Source organism: Spodoptera frugiperda, chromosome 25 (genome assembly GCF_023101765.2).
Source record: "Spodoptera frugiperda isolate SF20-4 chromosome 25, AGI-APGP_CSIRO_Sfru_2.0, whole genome shotgun sequence".
In the NCBI taxonomy this organism is placed as follows: Eukaryota; Metazoa; Arthropoda; class Insecta; order Lepidoptera; family Noctuidae; genus Spodoptera; species Spodoptera frugiperda.
In genome coordinates, this window is record NC_064236.1 from 9,704,252 (window position 1) to 9,728,859 (window position 24,608).

The 24,608-nt window shown below is 34.7% G+C and overlaps 1 protein-coding gene across 4 annotated transcripts in view; it reads left to right on the plus strand.

Moving 5' to 3' along the window:
* The first annotated feature begins 1,399 nt into the window (after positions 1 to 1,399).
* LOC118262896 (neprilysin-2) overlaps positions 1,400 to 24,608 on the plus strand; it is a 56,823-nt gene continuing 33,614 nt past the window's right edge. Inside the window, exon 1 of one of the 4 annotated variants that reach the window (XM_035574599.2) lies at positions 1,400 to 1,417. Coding sequence is in view for 2 of the 4 variants with exons in the window: in XM_035574563.2 (XP_035430456.1) it covers positions 16,777 to 16,787 (11 nt within the window). In the remaining 2 variants the exon portion in view is untranslated. Of the gene's footprint in view, positions 1,418 to 16,387; positions 16,833 to 24,608 lie in introns of those variants that run through there. The other 3 variants (XM_035574581.2, XM_035574571.2, XM_035574563.2) reach the window with 3 other exon arrangements.

A 24,608-nucleotide genomic window follows, 5' to 3' on the forward strand; every position in this document is an offset into this window, starting at 1 on the left:
ATTTTTATTTTTTATATTTTTTTTTTGATTTTTGAAATAAATTATATCTATGTCCTTTCTAAGGTTCTAAACTATATCTGTACCAAATTTCAACCAAATCCGTCAAATAGTTGCGGAGATTAATGGTATAAGCATAGAATGTTCGACGTGATTCTTTAATTTGACATAACTTTTTTATTTATGAACCGATTGACATGAAACAAACACTAAATGTAAATTTGAGCATCCCACAATATATTCGTGAAAACCGCATCCAACTCGGATCAGCCGTTTCTGAGATTAGCGCGCACAGACGAACAGACAAACAGACAAACAGACAAACAGACAAACAGACAAACAGACAAAAAAAAAGTTAATTACATTTTTGGGTTCGACATCGACATAACAATAACCCCTGCTATTTTTTTTATTTTTATTTTCAATGTACAGACAGCACTTTTCTACGATTTTATTATATGTATAGATTTATACTGATAAACTGAGATACAAATCGTTTGCGCCGGGCCTGGGTATTTTCCCCATACTTCGTTGAGCATTCTCCTTTGGCGATTGCTTTTATAAAGTAACGTTCTACTGTCATTTGTTGATCAGTACAGGTAATTCCTACATTACTATTAATAGCGCGAGCAAATCCCTCCGTTAATATCGAGAGAAATATTGTATTGTATATCCTTTTAATTAGAGTAGTTTACACGATACGAAATACTTAGTTATTTTGAGACATTTTAAAATCTGTAACAAGAAACTGTTTAGGCATATTTTACGTTCCTATTGTATCATACAGTATGTGCCTCCTGTACCTATATTCACAATGGTTGATCAAGTAGCGGAAAATTATGAAACACTCATAGGAGGTTGACATCGCTGTCCCCTGACAGCAATAAATTTGGTTCCAGCAGTACCTTAGTCCGGGGCTGCGGACGGCCTTGAGGGTTTCCAGCGCCGTCTCGAGCAGGAGTAGGAAACGGATTGTTTTTAGTCAGCAAGAATCTGACTCTCAATGATTTCTATCACCGCATCCGTGGTAATAGAAATCATTGGAAGATTTCCTCAAAAATAAACGATTTAAATTAGTATTTATATCCATTCAATGACTTCTATTATAATGCTGTTACTACTTACTTTGTCAAAGACTACAATTGAATTTGAAGACGATTTTTAAAGTTTTGTTTCATAATATTATGTTTTGAGAATACCTATTGTACTTGCGTACACTTTTCAACTCAATTGTATTCCATTGATGATTTTACCACGTGTTACATTAGGTAGTAGGTTTGATTAGGTAATGCTTGGTCAATAGACTTTCAGTTGTTCAGTGTCCTCGTAATCGTTCGGTATTCGACTGGCTTTGTTCTGAAAACCGCTTGAAAAAACCACAGCAATACAATTTACCTACGTCAGTCAATTGCTAATTTAGGTGAGTTTTTGTTATATGATTCGTTCCTTATATTGTTTGCTTACATTTTCAAAACTTCTTAGAAAATCCACGAAAATATTTCATATTCTTATTTTCTCATCTTTAGGTACATGTAACATACCTAATAGCTAACATTTCTGGTTATAAAAGTTGAATGTTATATCCGTTCTATACCTACATTATACATAATAGTATACGGCGAGAAAAACTTTGCTCATTGGATAGTAAATATATGTATATGAGATAAATAAAATGAGTTCTGAACAGAAACTGTAGCGAACTTTAATGGCTTCTAAAAGTGGCCTTGTATTATAATGCACTTCAATTTCTGCCTGACTGATAGACTTTGTGATCACTTTTAAGAGGTATTCCTAGTACCATTAAACAAGTTTGATATTGGAGTGGAAACTTGGTTGATATTAACCATCGTGGCAGGTACTCCCAATGGGGTATATTTATAGTGAAAATTACGACTTCGTGAGTAGTAGCTTGACACTTGGTGCTTGTCTACGGGCGCGCTCGCGAGATATCAAACATGTATGACACGACCTTCAAGTGCACAAAACGCAGGTGCAATGCGGGGAACCTAGCGACTGGCGCGCGCAGCCCGCTCGCCGCACGTGCTGGTGGTGGCTCACTATGTCTGTGTTCTGCAGCGGATACCTTGAAGCTGACGTGATGATGCTAGGGCAGTAATATTTTTATTAGACAATAACTATAATAATCGTTTAACTATAAAAACAGTTGGTCAATGGTATAATATGTATTTTGATATACAACGTTAACTAAACGATTAACGAAATTTATTCATTAAGGCCTTTAAATGTCAGTTCAGTTGACACAGTATATGCTCATCATGAGCATATGGCGAGAAGGACATTGGGAACGTTTAGGATTGATGACTTGATTGATACATAATTCATATACCTATGCATAAAATTAAAAAGAAAAATTGGTTAATTGACTTTTTTGTGTTATCAGGCTAGTTTTTCATGGAAGACGCCTTTGAAAATTTGACGCCATAGTGTGACTGAATTTGTAACATACCTACTTACATATTTTTATTAAAAACAATACCAAACAAATGGATGAGAAATTAAAAAAGATTGACCTATAATTATATTATTTTCTTTGCAACCAGATATAAAAAATACTATACCTAAAGCCTGAAGCGTTTTCATGTGATTAGTGCTGCGGTAGGTATCATTACCGCACTTACCTTGATAGGAAATATATGTCATCATCTGACAAATTGTACGTTTGTTGCAAATGACTATATACATGGCATACATTGTAGGCTATTATAGGCCCGTCCTTTGTACTTGACTACGCTAAACGTGTACTTGTACTGACTTGACCGGAGGCAATTAGAAGATTAGTGGAACATGCATATTATGTATGTATCATTATTGTGCACTTCTTTGTATGATATGTACTGATTATATGTAAAGCGTTTAACTATCTACTATGTTTATCTAAGTACAAGATTGTATCGTAGAGAAGAATTAACCTTATACAGTTTAAATAACTGCTTAGCAATTGCTTATTAGAATCTGTCATGGAATTGTTGATGAAAACCCAGAACGGTGTACAGCTAACTCCAGCATTTTACTTGGACCATCGGCTGTCAGTTCTTCGAATGATATAGAGGCTTGCACAATGAAAACTCATACCTTGCAGATCTTAAGATAAACAATTATGAAGAACTGCGTTCTCTCCCTTCCCCGGTGTGGCTTTTCTTTCTAACATCAAATCTTCAAAATCCAGTAGTCATCAGTAGGCGGCTACACGACTCTAATGGTCAAATACTCAAACGTCACTCAATTTTAAGATGCGCTCAAAAATAGTTCTGTCTTTACAAGTTCTTTATAAATGCAAACAATATTTAAGTACAACTTAAAATTAAGTAGCATTTCAGTATTCGGACGTAACTCAAATTAAGCATCCTGGCTTTACAAAGTAGTACAAAATGTTGACCCAAATCGCGATATTGTAATTATAAAGTCAAATATGCCGATTTCATGATATTCACTTCCTCCGTTTGACGGTTTCAGTGTTTACTTTAAACATCCTTTGCGGATACCGAGCAGCGTCTTATAACAATAAGTGATTATTAGTATATTGTAGGTACGTATTTAAGTCCTTTTTTTTTGAGGGGGGAAAATCATCCAATGACTTCTCCCGCCTTGGGCGAGGCGAGAGGGAGTGTCAGACTCTTACTGACTAAAAACCACCCCGTTCCTTCTCCTGCTTTTCGAGCCGGAGCTCCGGTAAACCCGCTAGGTAGTCCGCAGCTCCGGATACGTATTTAAGTCCTAGAGAGTTTATTTATTTACTGCTATACTTTAAGATACTTACAGGTAGCTCTACACCTACACTTACTTCAACTTACGCCGTTTTCAGAGAAAATACAGAGCACAGCAGATAGGTTACATTAAATATTATGGGTCCTGGCATACTATATTAAAATAATTCTTCTTTAAAATTACTCATATTACAAGCGAGCATTTCTCCAGTTTTATTTCGATTTGTTGGTGAAAACTGTGCTCAAAACTCTGAACTTGTCTCTGTTGGAGGTCATCATGTTATTTGTCACAACCGATAAACATCGTCCGTACTTATTTCTTCAATAATGTAATTAGCAATTATTAGTTTAGGATTCGATGTTTTCCTTCGCACCATTCGAAAACACATACAATAAATTTAGACACCATTGGTGTCTAAATATACTTAGAAAATACGCATAACTTGATAAACTCACATTCTGCGGTAGGTAAACTACCTGTCCTTGTAGAAGAGCGGCACCGCAATCTCCAGGTCTATAGGTAATATTTTAGCTCACACAAATTAGTTCTAAAAGCTTCAAAAACTAGAAAAGTCATTAAGTTATACCTAACGTATGTAGGTATCTGTTCTATTTTAAATATAAGATTTATGATCCAACGCTAAGCTAAGATATAAAACATCGTTTCTTTAAGTTGCTAAAGTTTTGTTCTTGGAAAGAAAACCTCAACAAATATTATAAATTATAGTTTATTAGAGTAGTTAGTTATTGACTAAGAATAGGGTATTATCTTACTAGTCAAATTCAATACTTTTATCGAAATGTCAAAAACGTTACTTTTCTATGAATTTTGTATGACACTGCAAATTATGACGTCATAATTTTTTTGCGTCAAATAGCATACTTATTACGCAAAAATAGCAAGAAAAATTAAATAAATAAGTATATCGTCAAATGAATGAATGAAAATACGATTATTTTGGGATATTTTATTATATTGAAATATCAAAATAATTTATTTTTGACCTAGGAAACTACCCAATTAGCCATAGTTTCATCTCTTTACAATTTGGCTCTAAGTATGTATAAAAGCTTATGCTCGAACTTGGCGGACACACTGCCGTGTGTCTAGATCTGTCTCCTTTCCAATAAATTACGTTTTTCTAAATAGTATTATTATATTTACTGACCCGTTGCTCGCTAGATGGCGTTAGGATTGGTATGGCTTCAATACACGCGTTCGTTTAGGTTACACGAGATTCCTGTGCTAGCCTTTCGAGTATTTAAAAAAAAACTCAAGTTTTACATAATTGTGTCGCCTATAATATATATGTCGTTTCGAGATGAAGCTGATCCGGTAGTTAAGTAGTTCTTCAGAGAATACCATGTCTATACCATTTTATTTAAAGTCAAATGTTACTTTTGATTTTTGTTGACTGAATTCATGTTTGAGCATCATCGAATGTCGTGGTAGTTTATAAGCAAGATACATGCATTTGTCATTTGTAGGCCGCTTATTGTTTGTGAAGGATGCTTGCATTCGTCAAATGCAATGTGGACAGCGTCCTTTAGTTGTAACTAAAATATGGTAGTTCTACTATATGGAGTACCTAGGAACAACGTTATCTAGTGTCTGTTTAACATTCCTAATCTCGTGCAAATGTGATTATAAACGCATGTACAATTTGTTTTGCTAATTAGTAATTAACGAGGGAATCGATAAACTCGATAGATTTTTCTTGAGAATGGAGGACAAACGAGCTAACGGTTCACCCGATGATAAGCAAGCAAAATACCAGAACCGCAACACCAGAGGAGATTCACGATAGTGTTGTTTGAGGATATTTTAAAGACCTTTTTTACATCAATCCTCACCTTTAACTTTATTATTTCGCGAAAATCATAGGAAATCCCAACGTACAGCGTTTTGGCAGTAGCGCGCCAGACACTATCACCTCACCTGGTCGGAGGCTCCTGCTGTTTCGATCTTAGGGATTGGGTGGTCCTCCGTGAAGTGACTTGGCTGCTTCCAATTCACAATCACAAGGAGTCGGAGTAGCGAATTAACGATGAGTCGAGAAATAGATGTTTCGAGGTCAGAGGAATAGTGGCTGGTGTCTGCGTTTGACCCCTAGACGCTGGTAAGGTAGAACTAGGTTTCAGGGTCCCTGATAAGGCCGAGGATCTAAGTCACGTCGGGGCACCAATTTGAGAAACAATTTAACAAACCTTAACTCATATTTTGTTATAATATCTATCGGTACTAGGATTACTAGTTAAGTTGAATTTATAGTATTCACAACTTTATGACTAGCTTCATTAGTTAATTAATTTAATTGCTACATCGTTTAAGTTTATCCGCAACAACAGAACATAATATTTTTATGCTTTGTTGATTCGACTTTTATTGGTAAAATTAATTACTATACAAATGGTTTATGAGAAATCTGAACGATGTCGTATACTTATATAGTTATTATAAAGACGTACCTACTAACGTGCTTTACCATATTGTTATACCCAAGTATCATTCCATATTTTTCTAAAATTCGTCATAATAATTTACTGGTATGTCTTGGTGTCAAGCTATAAGGAAACATGTCGCGTGCTCACTGCGCCAGCTAAAAACAATAAAAAGATTTTCTTATTCAATTTATTATTAGTCAGCCCACTTTGTGTACAGTCGGTGGGGTTTAAATCTCGTTCTTGGAAGAACATCTTAAGCTAAAACCATAGTATTGTAATATTAAGTAAGTGGGAAGCAAAAAAGCCGGCCCTAACGGTTCAACCCACATTCGTGGTTGGATAAAGGGCAGATGGCAGTAATTCCTTGTAAAATACTGATACTTATCTAAATCTGGGTAAGACTCAACATCGACTCAATAATAATAACTTAGATGATAACAGATCAGGAGAAAGATAAAGTCCAAAGTCGAAGTCAAAAGCACGAATTTCAACTAAACCGGTATCAGGTACTTTTGAAACGTCATCAAATAAATAGTCATATTAATTTATGTTTGTACCTTTCTACAATGTATGTACATTGTACAATTGTACATAGATGTTTTAGTCTTACAGGTAACAATTATTGTGGACCCAGTTTGAGCACAGCAATTTTAAGAATATTAAAACTCAGGTTTAAAATATAACATTATTTTAAACATTTGTTATTTATGTTAGTTTAGTCTGTCAGCGAAGCTAGGTGCTTGTTCCGAATTGTGTCTTCGAATAGAGAAGCATGAGTTTACAGTTGCAGTTGTCTAATGAACACCTGTGACTCCGACTTCTCTCAGGTCTTCTAAATGACCGGTATCCTATAGACCTAGGAATGGACAAAACCTAGGAAATTTGAAGTATAGTAATTTACCTTGTAGTCAACGATCGTCAATAACGTGGCTGTGGTATACTCAATCGGCCTGAGTGAAATCAGTATTGAATAAATTTTGGACTCATCGTGAGAGTTAGTATATTCATTTATTTATTTATTTTATACTTTATGGAGATTAAAGAGTACACTGGATGGTCTTATCACACACGGTGATTCCATCCAGACAACCTTTGATTAATACTTGGATTCAAGTTTCCATCTTCGTTTTTTATCAAGTAGAATAAGTATGTATGTTGCCTGTATTTAATTCAAAGCAATACAATAGTTACGGTGTAAAATAAATAAAACTTTACGTAACCATAGGTATAACTGTGATTATGCGAACCACTTAATGAAACCTTGACAATAAACAATAAAACATTGTAAATAAGGTGTGTCTGTACCATGTCGCCAATATCACTTTCGATTCTTAGATACTTAAAAAGTATTGGAAACACATAATCGTAACTAAAATAAAAATACACGAAATCGCGAACAAAAACAAGGTCGGTATTAAAAACACAAATAAAACACTTTCTAAAACCAGAAAGAACTGTGTTTATGGGTAGACTAGCTTCCACGTCCTGATCAACTATAGATTGACTATTTAATTATAGTTTATTATTTTATAATTTTATATTTGGACATCGTGGTTTGCTTTACGAATTATATATTTAAAATTTTAACGGTACCTAGTATTAAGCTCGTTGCCTCCCAGTGGGCAAGGAGTTAGCGCGGACAATTTAACAGTACTTATCAGTAGGTGATCAAACAAACCTTTCTTTTCTTTGTGTTTAGAAGTAGAATATAACGGTTCTATTTATATTCAATCAGAAGCTTGTTTACATACAAAATACAAATACCCTAAACCGGAAAAGCTGACTTTGTTGTTAAGTAACCAGTTTATCGACATCTTCAACAGCGAGAGACCGTTCAATAACCTGTATTTCGTTATTTGTTTTTATTCATAATTAATGTAGGAGAAAAAAACGTGATGCAATCGCCAGGTGACTTAGCGGTAACCACTGGTAACGAGCCAACGAAGATTTATCTACAAATTCTCCGAAACAGCGATCAAATATATACAATTTCAGCTTCCACAACTCCCTGGATACATTTTCGTTTCAAATTAATATAAAAGAAAGTAATCTTTCTAAAATAGCGAAAGTGATTTTGTGGGATTGTTTATTTATTTGAGAAGAATTTGGAAGATTTTCTGTAGGTAATTAATTCGTTATTATTGAGTGGTCGGGCGAGTGTTTTAGATACATTGAACTTGATCTCCATTCTTAGCATATATACCTAAATATAAGAAAGGAAAGATGGTGTAGTTTAGGTCAATATCGATTTAATTTGATGTCTAGTTATTTACATTTGTATTGATACATACAGAGATATATGTACATATAAATACGCATATTGAAAGTAGAAAGGAATCATAAAGAGCTACTTTACTAAAATAACTTCACATCACGCCTTTTGCCGCCAGAGTACCTACATGGATTATGCATTTTTGACCAGTTCTATTATGCATCACATATAATAGAAAATGGAACACGTCAGCCAGAATTTCAGACTTCGTGCTACTGGGTATTTAAAAATTTAAACGAGACTCCGGAATCGGACCTGTCACGCCCTCCGCAGCAAAGAGTGAATCGTCTGGTTCATGTTGGGAAATAGAGAAATTTTAAATTGAGACTGCATTAGACGAATATAATGCGACAGCCTAAATATTTAAGGGACAATTCGTGCCTCGGATATAGGACTATGGTCTTTTTGGTGTTTCGAAGATTCTTATAGGTAGACCGCATTACATGTCGCATATGCATGTGAGCACAATTCCTTTTATTCTATTCTATGAATAGAATACAAGGCGTGATGTTATGTTACACTTAAGTGACTATCTCTAAAGAGAAGAGTGTCATCCCTTTTATATGTCCCATTATATCATTCCATAGCATGTTAATCCGGTCCCGCCTGTGATTGGAATATAAACCAGACAACAGTAATTAGTAATTAGAAACCTGAAAGTTTAATAACCTGTTGAAACAAGTATCTAGAGTGACTGTAACACTTCGGCTCGTAAAGGGTAGATAACGTTGATCCGGGTAAAATTGTGTAGACGCACTCGACTGATTCTAATTTCTAATTCAAACTGGGTCATCCAATAGATAGTTATGTCCTTTACATTTTTCAGATATTTTTTTATGGAATAAGTCGGTAAACGAACAGATGGATCACCTGATGGTAAGCAATCGCCGCCGCTCATGGACTCTTGAAACACCAGAGGCGTTACAAGTGCGTTGCTGGCCTTTTGGGGTTCAGGAATTTAAGGGTCGTTTAGGGGATTAAGAAGATTGGGAAGGAAGGTAATTGGGTATTCGGTAACCTCAGTCCCACAACGAAACACTACGCAAGTTGTTTCACGTCTGTTTTCTGTGAGGCCGTGGTATCACTACGGTCGAGTCGGCCCATTCATGCCGAAGTGTGGGAGACCACACTTACCCGACAGAAGATAATTTCACCTTACTTTCTGACGGGTGTCCTACGTAAGCAACAAATAAGGTGTGATGCATTTCACAATGTTTCGCGGGACAACTGTCTTATGCTACCCACACAATTGGGTACATTATTTTGCCAATCATGGAGAAGTACCTACAATACAATTTCGTAGTGTTGCATGTCACCCTCAAAATAAGAACGTGTCACCTTGTATCATATGATTATTTGATCGCGTTTGTGAGCTTCATGAAAGGTAACAGAAACAATCGAATTACTTTTGTCTTTAAGACCAAACGCTGAAAGCTGAGCACTGAATTCTTTAAATTGTTGGTTGTATAAGCTGCCTTGCCTTCCAAGCAAGGAGTGAGCATTATGGAAAATTAGAGGTCTTTACTTCTTAGTAGTAGTGAGTCTAAATACCTGTATGGCTGGTGCATCGGTTGGGTTAACAGTTGCTTCGTATGGCGTCCTGATTATCGCTCGAATCAACTATTTGCCCGATTCATAAATTATTCGGGTCCTGGGTGTGTTGTGCATGTAAAATTATATATTTATAAACGCACACCGGACCCGGGAAGAAATCCTAATAGAAGGATTTCAGAAGGGATCCTGAAACCTTTAACAGCCGCAATTTATCGACGTCTTTCCTTAATATATTCAATGTCACATAGTATTTTTAAATCGATCTCATCGATCCATAATATTGACTTTTATTTAAAACAATATTTCTTGTACAATGGTGGAAATACTTTTTCAATATAAGTAAATTGAAAAACCAGAATTTTATTGAATTCACATTGAAGTTACGAGTATACCGTTAATGTCCGCATCATTTATACATTTTTTATTGTTTTTGTTCTTGATATTATTATATTATCCTATTTAATATTTATGTTACTAGTTTCTGCTCGCGCCTCCGGAGCTGAGGACTGCCTAGCGGGTTTACCGGGGCTCCAACTTGAAAAGTAGGAGTAGGAACGGGGTTTTTAGTCTGTAAGACTGATACTTCCTCTCGTCTCGCCCAAGGCGAGAGAAGTCATTGGGTGATTTTTCCCTTAAAAAAAAAGTTTCTGGTTACGACTTCGTTTGTTGACTTAATTCCTTTTCTGAAGTATACAGACGGCTGTGTCAAACATCATCAGAATCGATTCAATAAAGTATTGAATCGATCATTATTATCAGTCTTACATTATTGTGAAATAGCGAAATACTGATAATGTAAAATACAATACTAGATGTACGTAGGTACTTCTATAAGCTTCTTTTCGTTCACTACTGTAAATGAGCAGCTAATACCATATCACTACTTCTTTAGAAGAATATACCTACACAGTACTAGGGTTGTACCCGCATAGGTCTGTTCCCATGGGATTTCCAGGGTAAACTATCGTTCTTTCTAGATATCAACCTTTCGTTTTACCAATTTTTATCTAATTCAGTTCTGTGTTTAAAAAATAGACAATCCGAGTCTTGAAGGAATTAAAAATATTTTATTTCCTTTACCGCAGAATTATGATCTATCAGAGCATGTTTCATTCAGTCCGTCTCAGTGGTTTTAAAGATTCACAACATCAGGCTGTTTTTCACCATTTGTTCATCCGAAAAGATATATAGAGCTATTAAGAGTCCACTAGTCGTTATTCTACATACTTATACTCTATCGAAACAGACTTATAAGATTGATTTTATATATAGCATAACACAAAATACCTGTTTGAATAGGACAGTAGGACTTCTACTTAGGACTATGTTATGCAGTCGTATTTGCAGCCACTCATTCCACTGTCCTTGACAATTTAGCTTTCTAATGTTTTTCGGTACAAGTCACATTTCTTTAATTTTCTATTTTTAACATCGTAACTAAGTCAGCCGGGTTCCAGGAAGCACAAATAATAGCTTTGTTAAGAAACATCCTTGAGACCGAATAAATAAAAAAAAATCTCAGAGGCATTTAAGTACCTACCTATTGTGTTTTCTTGGAAAGAGGAAAATGTAATAACATAACATCGATAACATTGGTAACACCTTTTATTTATTATCCGACGGGTGAAAGTTTAATTTCATGTTTACATCCAATGTCAAAGTCAAAGCATTTATTTTAATTAATCATAAATCAGGTACTTTTGAAACGTCAAATTAAATAGTCCTTAAAAAAATACCTTCTAATAAAAATAATACCTTCTAAGAACTAAATCCTTATTTTTAGCTAAGTTGTAAGTCTTGTGATACAGACAGGGGTATACCCCTGCCTATATGTAGGCAATAGCTCATTGCTCTACATCAGGAACAATTCCCTACTTAATATTTCAACACCGTGAATTTTTCAGTTAAAAATCTCTGTCACAGTTTAGCAGATCCGGCAACCAATTCTAAGAGTGGTGTTTCTTTAGTCCGACGTATACAATACAACTAAACTACCAATGACTTTTTCACCTTGGGCGAGGAGAGTGTCAGACTCTTACTGACTAAAACCACTCCTACACCTGTTTTTCGAGCCGGAGCTCCTGGTAACCCGCTAGACAGTCCGCAGCTCCAGATCATCTTTTGATAACAAAAGATGATCATGGATGATTTTGATGTAACTATAAGCCTATGAAACCTAAAAACATAGTTACAAACGTCATTTGTTATATAAATAATTATTATTACACAAAATCTTTAATAAGTAAATAGTAACAATACATTTTCAAGAAATATATAAGACAAAGTTACCTAAAGTTGATTTACAAAAATCTTCCTCCATAATGGAATGTTTTCAACTATTTTCTAACATTGATTAAAACCTAGACCATTCATTAAATTAAAGTACTAATGGCAGTAATAAAAGTCAAATCGTATTCGAGGCTATACGTATGTGCGTATGTAGCACAACGAGTAACAACCGTTTACGTCTCAGTTGTGTGTAGAGGGTAATAAACGTCAGCCATGAGTTGTAGAGGGAAGTGCTTCCATAAACGAACTGATTGATCTCTATGGAGCTCCATCAAAGAGAACAAACACCACATGGTTATACTTTGAAGGGCCTGGTAATCTAGAAGGGTCCACCTTGCCCGAGGACAGCTTTGACGGTATTGCTATTTGGAATCCTCTCTTGGAGGATAGATCTGGTTTTATGGACGACTAGCTTTCCGCCTCCGGTTTCGCTTGGGTGGAATTTAGATTTTGGTCCCGTGAATCCCGATCTTAGTTGGAATATAAACGCACCCACGACACAGGAGAAAATCCTAATGTGGGGCAACGTTTTTTAAAAACGAAAAAAAAAAGAAAATATATAGAATATCGAAACAAATAGTAGGAAATTAATAGTAGTCCTAAAAAGTATACGAAATGGTAAAATATTTTCAAATTGATCTATACGTTTCATAGTATATTCAATACCAACAATACCATTATTTCTCATTGTAGTGTAAATGTATGACTGTAGTTCTGTAGGCAGAACCACGATACGCGTTATACAGTCAAAGCCAAAGTAATTTCAAAGATACCATTTAATTTTGAGAAGTCACGTAATAATATTCCTTTAGTGGACTAGTGAAGCTAAGTTAGACTTAACATTAAATCGTAATATAAGTAGGAACTGCACCTGATGAAGTGACAAGTCACGAAGAAAATTCTTTCGAACATTTATTGAAAATTTCACAATAAATTGCAGTTGGAAAGGTACTAAACTTTCATAGTAAAATGTATTTTACATAGCGTTTACGAAATGGAAGAAGAAAAATAAGAAGAGTTCTCGTTCACGTTGAAATGGCTTGAGTGCTTCGAAACCTGATTATGGCCGCTTGCAGTGTGTCACGAGTTTGGTTCTCCGCTCCGTAATAAAATTTGAAAGCACACTGCTACATCTACTAAAGTTCTTGCTTGAGCGATGCAATTGTTTTACACTCAAGATCTTTGACAAGTTTTATTGAATATTGAATAAAAGTCAAGCTTCGACATGCCAGCACAGTTCCACTTCAGTTAAAAGTGCACGTAGTTACCTACATACATAAGTACACCAGCAATGCAATTACTTTTCCGGTGTTACGTGTGATAGAGATAAACCTATCACCATATACCTACCGAGTGCAGTGCCAGAATCTATGATGTTAGGTATTAAGAAATTTTCTAAAAGCTGAAACCTGAAAAACCCCAACAACATTTCACTCGATCTGAGAATCAAACATGAGGACACGGCAGTCGCACACGCGGTCACTTGACCAACGAGGCTGTTCATGGTTTGATTGTTTTACTACATCATAATGAAGTTTTGAGACATGCCGATAATGTTGATACTTAATTTGTTTATTAAACATTAGTTACAACTTCGTTTCCGTGCCGTACTTCATGAGCATGGGTACCTTGTACTTACCTTGTACTTTCGTATATGCTACTCCAGCTACCTAGAACCGTTGCAAACATTATAGTGTAATTGTAAAACATCCGTCCGTACTTATATCTTACTTTCTTATTACAATAACACCTATAACAGGTACCTGTTGGAAGGATGAGTCTTGAAGCTATAACCATCATCAAAAGCCAAAAGACGTCCACTGCTGGACAAACCTTAATTCTCCACGTCGAAATTCCGCCCGTCATTTGCATCCACTGGCTCCCCGCGACTGACAATGTCCTCGGTCCACTTATTAGAAAACACAATAATACTTCGCTTGGTTCACGAAACCAATCCAAGATCTCTTACAACCACTCGATTAACATGGTGGTCTGAATTTGTTACTTGGTACAAACTAAAAAGTAATCAGTCAGAGGCAGTTAAAGTCTTAAGTCCATTAAGGGCTTAAGACTTTGACTGCCAACAAAAATCTGTTGAAAGACAAATCCTCCGCTAGCGTCGATCACTTTTGCCCCTCCGTGACGTTTAATATGTTGATAGCTCCTCAATTTATCTCTCAATATAACTTAAATTAGTTCAAGTGAACTAATTTAATTTAAAGTGAACTAATGTGAAGTAAGTACTTTACAATATTATGGGAAACGTTTTTTAAATACATATTTCGTCAAGGAATGTACCGAAGTTCCGGCGAAAAGTCGACGCTCGTCTGTGGCCCGTACTTAGTAGGTATACACTTTTGGCAAGGAAGTACGCAATGTGACTTTAGGACACTTTACCTCGATACTATTATTAGTAGGTTACCGATTGCTTCATTCAATTGTTCGAAAACAGTGCGGTTGCTTTTGACAGTGAGTCAAAGACATTTTGAATCATGACCATGTCATGCTACCATACCTAATAGTACCTTATTCTCAGTCGAATAAAGTCCACTCGCGATTGTCAAGTGATTGGTCTAAAAAATTGTCGTGACTATGTTTTGGTATTTTAGCTTTGCCTCATTAGAACGCTATGGCGACGTCACCAGCGACTCAGGCCTGGCTACATCTGGCATTTGGGCAAAGCCAGGTCTAACAAACATGAGGTCTCTATTAGACGCAATAAAGTCCAAATTATCGGCTAATTGGTGCTTGAAGGTCCTGTTTACTTTTGTACCAATGTATAGGAGTGTGAGGCAGGGCCTTTACATTGCCATCCGCGACGTCACCAGGCCGCAGTGTAACAGTAACCACGTCTCCATACGTGGTCACTGACTACCCGTAGTTCGTGGCCACGGTTCCATCTTGGCTCTCAACCTCACAATTAATGAACCCTAAAACAACAGGATTACACTTCAGTTTTACCCTTTCGTCCATTAAATGTATATTTTGACCGAAAAATGTTCAAGTTATTTTAATTATATACTTGGTGCTTTGAAGGAGTACTATAATCAAGGAGGCCACAGCACAAACATGAGGATTAATTTAAAAAAATATATATTAACAGTATACATATTATATTAATAAAATAAAGAATACAAATGTATTCTTTACGTAAAATTACGTATCACGTTTTGTAACTATATTAAAACTGTTAATATATGGATAACTAATCATGAACTTAGCTTACTTTTAGCGTAAGTTAATATTATAGCTGTACACATTACCATATTCAATGTTCATTTGATCATCCTAAAATATGCTCATACTAACGATTTAACAGAAAATGCTATATAAAAGCAAGCATTATTTAAATGATCTATCAAATTAATACGGAGCAAAATTGTGTCATGTTCAAATTGGTAAGAAAGAAACGAAGGTAGTAACAGTAAAGGTCCCTAAAGTGGCCTTGTTTCGCAAAATTGTCTATGGAAATGAAGACATTAATAACGCTTAAATAAATGCTGATTTTCCGGAACGTGCAAGTAGTAGCCGATGCTGAGAAAATGAGAAGCCGTGAGACATTTACATAAAGCTGTACACAATTAGGACATAATGCCAAATATATCAGTGAATCATGTATTACTTATTCCATATATTGCAAGTATTTTCGATAACAATTGCAACATTGTTATCACTAAGGAATCTAAGTTCGGACGACGGGCGCCATGAATAAGTATCCTAAGCGACAAGCGACAGTCACATTCTTACAATATTTGGATACGTTTGAAAGAAACGTGCAGTTATGTGAGTGTTTCAAATTTGAATATATGTAAAATAAGTACAACATTTACAAAACAATAATACTTCAATACCAATGCCTTTCGTAGTTTTCCATGTTTCAATGTAGGTTCCTTACGCCTGCTGACTTACTCTTAAATTGGAATTATTTATTTCTTTGTGCAAAATATTACGCTTTCCTATATGAGAGTTTATGCCATGCGTTTACCAAACAATTATTTAGTATCATTATATTTACGCTAAGTCTATCTACGTAACTGATGTAGCACGACGAGCGCACTTGACCTATGAATTTTGACAATAATGCTTTTACAAGGATAGGCTCGGTAGGTGCCGTTGTCGTCACGGGTCAACGGTACCCAGGACTTATAGGTCTTTCACAGAAAAGAAAAATGTTGCGGGGTCCTCCGAGAAGGGGAAAAGTATAAAAGAGAGTGGCGGGTGGGCGCGCGACTCAGTCGCACCGCGGTCGACAACGAAGCAGTGGCCGACCGGACACCGCCGTCGACAACTCAGGTGAGCCGCCGTCGCACACGACTTGTTAAGCCGAACACTCGAGTCCTGCGAGTAGAAACCATTTCGCGCCTTCGTAATTAGCGGTAGTGTTCCTGTGGGGCGCGTAGTCACAACACGGAGAGTACCGCCGCCGCCGCGACTCTTCGCTCGCCTGTTGCCCGCGACGCCCGCGCCCGCGACACGCTCCTGCCGAGCCGCCGCATGCAGCCCGCGTAAGTTTTTCGCTAACATAAAACAACGCTCACGGTTTCAATGAGGTAAGTTTCACACTAACATCTAATATACTTCCTGTTCTTTTAATGCTTTGCGATGTGCGACATGGTTTTATTTCTGTTTAAAAGAGAGCCGCAATTTTTTCATTATTTTTTAATGCTGAGTTATCAACATGCAGTTAAAGTTAACGAGATGCAATCTGCTAATAAATCATTGTTCTTACCGTGTTCTATTACGTCAAAGAAAATAAATTAACGATTTAGATAAGCGCCGATGACAAAGTGTAATGATTAATAAGTAATCAAGTTTTATTGTTCTGTGTTGCATTAAGTGTCAAACTTTTAAACAATGAGCGGTCTAGAGGTGCACTAGCCCATAGGTGGCATACTTATTTAATAAAATGAACGTATAGACGCATACAAGACTTTTTTAAACTTATAAAAATTTGTAAGTATGAAATCCTGATTGTTAGAATAATTTATAAAGAAAATAAATAAACATTCATGCTGCAGCTTGGTGTTCATATTTTCTTTGTTTTGTGTGGCAAACAAATTATTTATCAGTTTATATAAATCGAGTTTAGTGCTTGGGCAAAATTTGACATAATGCTGCTTTGTGGATTACAAAAAACGAAACAGTTTTAGGTATTATTGTTGCCGTTCTTGGAAATATATTAAAAACATAAAAAAATATTGTTCTAAATATATTAATAGGTACTTAAATATTTTACTTAATATTTTCCTCGCAACAATTCACTTGTTTTGAGGAGTGCACTCAATGTTTACTTTCGATATCCGCACTCAGCGCGTTCTTATATCTGTCGGCTAAACAATTTTACACATGCCAATAAAAGAGACGTTATTATTTTCTTTGACGCGATACCTCAATTATTTTCCAGCACCTTTAGAGTAAAATTAAATAGAAATAAAACTTAATTCGTTTTCACATACATTAACAACTAAGGGCTGATTTTTCCAACACTAGATAACTTTGTCGGAGGAATCATTTAGAATTTTTGTTTTCCTTGTAACTCTGTCAGACATCAATTTTATTCTACCTATGACTAAAAGTTATCTGTTAATCGGAAAATCGGGCCTTAATAATTATCATTTTGCACCTCTAAATAACTACATAACTAAATTAGTCGGTTACTCACAATGTAACTAATCAGGATAATAATACATAATAATTCATTTATATCTACTAACCTAAACTGTGCCCGCGGTTTCGACTAGCCGCTACTCGATATGTGAAATTAAACTGAAAGTTAGCGTGATTGCATGATATTTAACGTGTCGGTTCTATAATAATAACAAGAATGACGAATTTGGAAAGGGAAAATAGTATAAAAAATATTTTTTTTAAAATAATATTGTAAAAGATAGTATTGGTAAAAAGACGGACGATTGGATTAATTGGATTTTGTTGCATTCGTGAAACATGGTTAAAGTTCTAAGAAAAACTACTGGAAAAGTTAATGAATAGCACTCGTGCGAAGACATCGCTGTTCGCTAGTAAATAATACAATAATGAATATATACATTTACATCTATTCATATATATATACCTATATAGGAATAAGTATGAGAAAATTGTTCTTCTACAACTCAGAAGGGTTTACCAATTTAGATTTAATAAGTCGCGAAATTTAGACAAATTAAGATATCATCGACATTAGTAATGACGAACGCGCAAGTTTGACCCATTTTGATAAAATCTAACAAAACATCAGAACAGAAGTAACTGCTTCACAATAAATCAATTAAAACAGATTATGAATGTTTTATGACACAAGTAATTAATGCAACTAATGTATATAGTATGGTGTACTATATATTCTATAATAAATAGCTTGTACCTATTTGTCTATAACAAAGTTATAGGTACATATGTACAACTTTAATTACCCCCTTAAATGCAAGCGTCTTTATATCTCCCAAAAACTATAACTACAACTGCCGTACTCAGAGTCATTTAATAATTTATTATTGAACTGAATTACTTAAACTGAAAAAAATAATTTGTTTAAGCAAACTGAATACTTTAAGTAATCAATCAATAGTAACAATTTTGTTCCGAAAACAATTGCTAAGGACTGGGTTAAGTAACCATTAAAAGGCGGTAACTTACTTAAAATCAGGCAGGACATAGGATATTTACAGCATATGTATATTTAGCTACTTAGGTAGGTACATATTATTTTGATATGTTAATTTAGCGTAAAATATACGAACTCTTTAATTTTGAGCGATATTTCACGATAAACACTGTCCATGTAAACTCATAATGATGTAGTTATACTTTAAAACAAAATAAATATTTGCGAACAACAAGTACGTACATACCTAAGTACTTAAGATTTACTTTTTTTACAAATGATACGTTTATTACACTTAGGTATTTGTCAAGCGTACACATTGGAGTTAATTCTTTTATTTGTGGTCGGTCAAACGGCTCAAATATAAATATGTATATTTAACATAAATTGGTTTTTCAGACTTATTATATATTTATTATTTGATGTCTGAAACACCTGGAATTGTGCTTACCTACATGGAAATCAATACGGAACTGACAAATTGTTACCTCTTCTCAGAGCTTCAAAACATAGACACCATAGGTACATAGACCAGCAATACTTATAAAGTAAATTATATAAAATCACGTATAACATAAATATTAAACAATAATAAAGATTGGCGATAAAAATTTAATTAGGTAACATAATAAAAACTATATATATCATAATAATTATTTGCTAGTGCACGTACGTATATGTCAAAGGGCTAGAACATAAAAATAACTGCAAAAGTAACGTATTCCTTTTGAGATGCACTGTTAGTGAGTGCTTTCATAAACAAACGCTAAAGGAGTAATTCAAGAATAAATAAATCATTTCCATTTTATGAGATCCTTTCTACAGCTTTCAATGTTACTTACTTTGTTTTCGTTTACGGAAAATTGCTTTTAGTTTGTTACATTTTCAAAGTAACGGTAAAATATAATATTTACCTACCTCAGATGTAATTTTTAATGTCGTTGCTCATTGCTTATATTTAACTACTATTTGTCGTTCTTATTATAAGGAATATAGGATTCAAAATTCTAAAATAACGAATGAACAATAAACGATTCAAACTTTCAAACGATCGAGGTACAAAATTTTGAAAGTTATTTTTCAATAATTTACTCTTATCCGTTTTGATTTCCATATAAATGAAAGACTGGGCGTTTCAACTAATATTTAAATAACAGTTTTGTTTACTTAGGTGTCAGTCATATTATTATAATAGAAAGAAGTTTGTATCATAACAAAAATAAAAGGAAAATAATGGCTGACCTTATTGAATGACAGACATAACATTGCCTTCAGCAATAGCGGTTAGAATGAGATATATAGTCTGAAAGTTAAAATAGAAATGTGAGAAAGAACAAATAAGTATTAGTACTTCTCTACCTATTTTACTCAAGTCCTTGAGTAAAATTGGTATGAACAAGTCACGAATGCAGTAGTTCATTAAGACACCATTTTAAGTAGTAGCATAGTTAATCATAAAAAGGTTGTGAATGGCATGCCAACATCACTAAAGATAGTCTGTATGTATATGTATAACTTGTATAATAAAAAGCTAGACATGTGGACTTTCTTAAACCTCAAAACCTGTTCAAAAAGTAAGTTACGAACGTTCAAATACATATAAAAACCAAATTCTCCCACTTAATCATTTGTATGCATTACGTATGAAGGTACATAAAGGTTTCATTTTTTATTTCAGTTAATAACACTATGGCTCTGTAAACCCTTTTTTACATTACATTATAACCTCTAAAAATTTTAAAGCTTCATATTCAGTAAGCTATTCTATGGGTATACATAATTTGTACCTATCTTAGACATTAACTCGATACAAAAATACGATTGTATTCTATTCATATTTAGCCACTTGAAAAGAGTAACGTACTGTACCGTAGATATCTCCTGGACCGTCTGCGTCATCACTAATACCTATCATAAAAATGTCTATATTTTCAGAGAGTGTACCATCATCGTAAAATTGACGCCGGTACTAAAAGCATCCGTGTCCTATATAGCATCAACTTCGCAATGCATTATACACTGTACGCTTTTTTAACAATTTATAGCTTGTTATGTTACATACATAAATATCTATCTTGATCTACAGATATACCTGTGAAGTCTAAGCTAAAACTTTCTAATTCAAATACTATGTACAATACATTTGAATAGGTGTTTAAAAATGTTGTCGCAAATTTGATTAGGTGCGCATTTTTTTTTCATAGGATACAAGATTTCTTATTCGAAATTTGATTTTTGTCTTATAATATATCGAAAATGGTATCTTAAACGGTCTTGCTCTTCTTGTCTTACTTACCTGCGTAATATAGATCAAATGATATACCTATATCCACTATGCATAATATAAGTACAAATTATTCATTCAATAAGTAATTTGTACACGTGCTCTATTTTCTTTTCAATGCATGTAACAAGTTGTTTTAAATTAAAATAATCGCCCTTAATTTTATAAGATACGTAGTAAATTGATATTGAAACGGATTCAAATGGTAATGCTACTTATTATGCCACATGCTGAGATATTGCTCGGATATGATGCGCAATACTAACTAGTACGAGTAAGTGCGTATTTTTCTTAAGAACTAGTGCACAAGCGCGTAGTTAAATATCGAGCACTTTGTGTTATTATTACCTTTTTGCGTGATATCCGACCACTAGTGTGACTAGTGAACAGCGAGAGCGTACTCTGATCAGAAGTTTAGGAAAAGAGAAAACGAATGATGTAAGAGGAGGTTACGTCTAGTAACATGAGCCATTGAGATACATGCATTACCGAACACATAGATACTGAAAGTCACTTCGCCTTTATCGATTCGATTATAATTGCAACAAATTATACAAAAGTGCACCTAACTGGCTATTTCGCCACGAAATCTCCGGAAGTACTTAATGGCTTACTACTTTTTTGGTCGGTTCTTATCCAAGAAAGGCATCTAATAAGAGAATAATTTCCATAACTCAGCCCTCAGGTGCGCTAAGGGGTTGAAAACTTCGATCGACCCGTTATTTAATGGCCTCATTATAAATTTCCTTGCGGTTTTTAGTTTGTGTGGAGGCAATAACTATTCTTGTTCCACTATTTACGATCGTATTATAATGGGCATATTGTTACTAAAGCTGGCTACAATAGTTGTTTCGTCAATCGTTTCAATACGTCAGTCACAATTCGGTTCGCGGCCATCTGGTCCAATTGAGCGATATTGTATATCTACTCATTTACAGACACCCGAATCGAGAGACATCAAAAAGACCAATCTAGATACGCATTTTGCTTTATTGCTAATTCTTGCAGCGGGCTCGAACATTGTTAAACTATTACGTTCATAGTACTACAGGGTCTAACATTACAGCGCTGGTATGCGCGCTTATTAACTAGCCATACGTTTTCATTGGAATGATTCTCTTCTCCATCTCCATATCAGATTGTAACAAAGTATTTACAGATATCTATCGAGTCAAAGTTAGAGAAAATATTTTTCAATTCCCAACAGAAAGAAATATTACCGTGTAACGGTTGTATGGTATGTAGGAAAAAGTAGAATATTTTCCACTACAGTTTTCTCGGTTCCTATTTTTTTTTTCTAAGCAACTGGGTTAGTGTGTTACTTTACTATGACATAAGAATATCCAGGTCACATTATATTGAATCATCTAATAACTAGGTGACCGGTATTTATAACAAGCCAGGGAGTTTTAAGTATATTTTTAGATATTTTCCGTACAGGGAAGTGATAAGATTAGAAAGTGGGTGTGCCTGAGAAAAAGCACACAATATTCTGCGGTGAAATAGGGCAACAGGTGTAATAGATATTTTTACAACAAAGTACCTCTTCGTAAGAGGATTATTGCAGGCTGCAGGCTAAGCTTAATAACCTAGACCTCGACTATAGAAGAATTTTTAATACTTTAATCTTTATCCAGATGAGATTATGGTCTCTGTAGATGATATTTTTAATGAACTATTTCTGTGTACTTAAGTTCAAGTTCAAGTATCTATTAATTAAAAGCCCTGGTTAATCTCTTTATTTCGATAGTAGGCAGAACTTGTAATATTTAGATTCGAATTATCTACTGCATTTTTTAAATGATTCAGCTATTGATTTTTTTTAAGGAAGGATAAAACGTTGGAATTTTTTAGAATTTATTTTTGTTGTTCTTTTTTTGTTTGTTGATTTTGTATTGTTTTTTAGTGTGATCATAAACAATAAAAATCGATTTTAAATCTTCGTATAGGTATTTAAGAACATAATTTTTGCATAGCTCTTAATACGATGGCCAAATATTATTGCAATACAAGTATTGGTTATAAACCCGAGTAACTAACTAAATCGATTTGATCAGTTTGTGAACAACATTGAAGTTGACAGCGTTTCTCTAAGTTTCACGGTCAAGCAATGAAATGTTGTGATCAAAACTCAGTGGGAAAGTTTGTTAGTTTGTCTGTCAACGTTGTTGGAGCACTGCTTTCTGTTACTAGTTCTAATCTTTACTCGTGTAGAAAACTAGTACTGAACCTACCCAGTGTTGTAGGTTTCTCTTCATATCTAAAGCAAACTTGTCTTAAATAGACTACTAGGTACTAAGTGTTACAAATATCGAAAGCGAAAAAAGTTTCTAATTGAGCTCCTGATCCTGATAATCTTTATTTAACGCAATGCTAAAATATAAGTATCTCAGGGTTTGGTTAAACTAAATAGGTACTCTTTTTATTGAATTCATGGAAAACCATGGGTAGTTGGTAATGTAGTCAACACCAATAATACATTCTTGGCGTGATTATCGTGTGCAGTACTTAACAATTATGCATTGCTTTCTAGAAAAATGTTACGCACAATTTGTTATCAACATACATACAAATTGTAGCGTACGAGTACGAGACACACGCGCGATGAGTATAATCGACTTAATTATCAAGTAGCTGACTGCTACATAGAGCGTTAATAACTTATGTGGTTCGTTACCAAGTTTTGATTTGATGAAACACGCTGATTTGCCTAATTCAGGAGCTGTTCCGAGGCTATAGTTTGGCACAAATTGTGCGCATCCTGTTTAATGCGAGGAACAGTAATTAAGTCGTAGTTTTAATAACACTTTAAGTCTTCGGGATCCACTCATTGTCTAGTTGTTTACCCAGGATATACCTATATTATATGTAAATGGGTTAAAAAATCGAATTCTATGTCGATCTCTTAGAAATAATTTTTTCTACAGAGCAATCATCTCACACTTCCACGTGTAAAAGGGTTGTACAACGTCGAAGGGATAATGAGAATGCATTATGGATCAAAAGTAACATGTGGAAGGAAATGTCGGCCTTGGTGAAGTTCACTTTGCACAATTATGTGGGAAGATGTGACAGCGAAGTTGACGTTGTACGTACGTTATTATACTGTTTATGCGCCACTTAGGAAAACGTGTTTTCAAAGTGTAAATAATTTCTAACCACCTTATCACAGCCTGCGGAAACATTGACGTCGCGTACTTTGTATGCCATATAATCGTAATAAGAGTTTGTATTGCTCAAACATAGTAGTCGGTAATTGATATTTTTATGGTATAATGTGGGACTATGCTAGGAAATATTACCGGCCAACACGCGATTATTAAAGACGAATACTTTAAATTTTAAAAGGCAAACCAAATATCCATTTTATAGTTCGTTATAACTTTAATCGGCCACGTTGTTACTGAAATTGTTTAGATGTGTGCCCTAATTGCATGC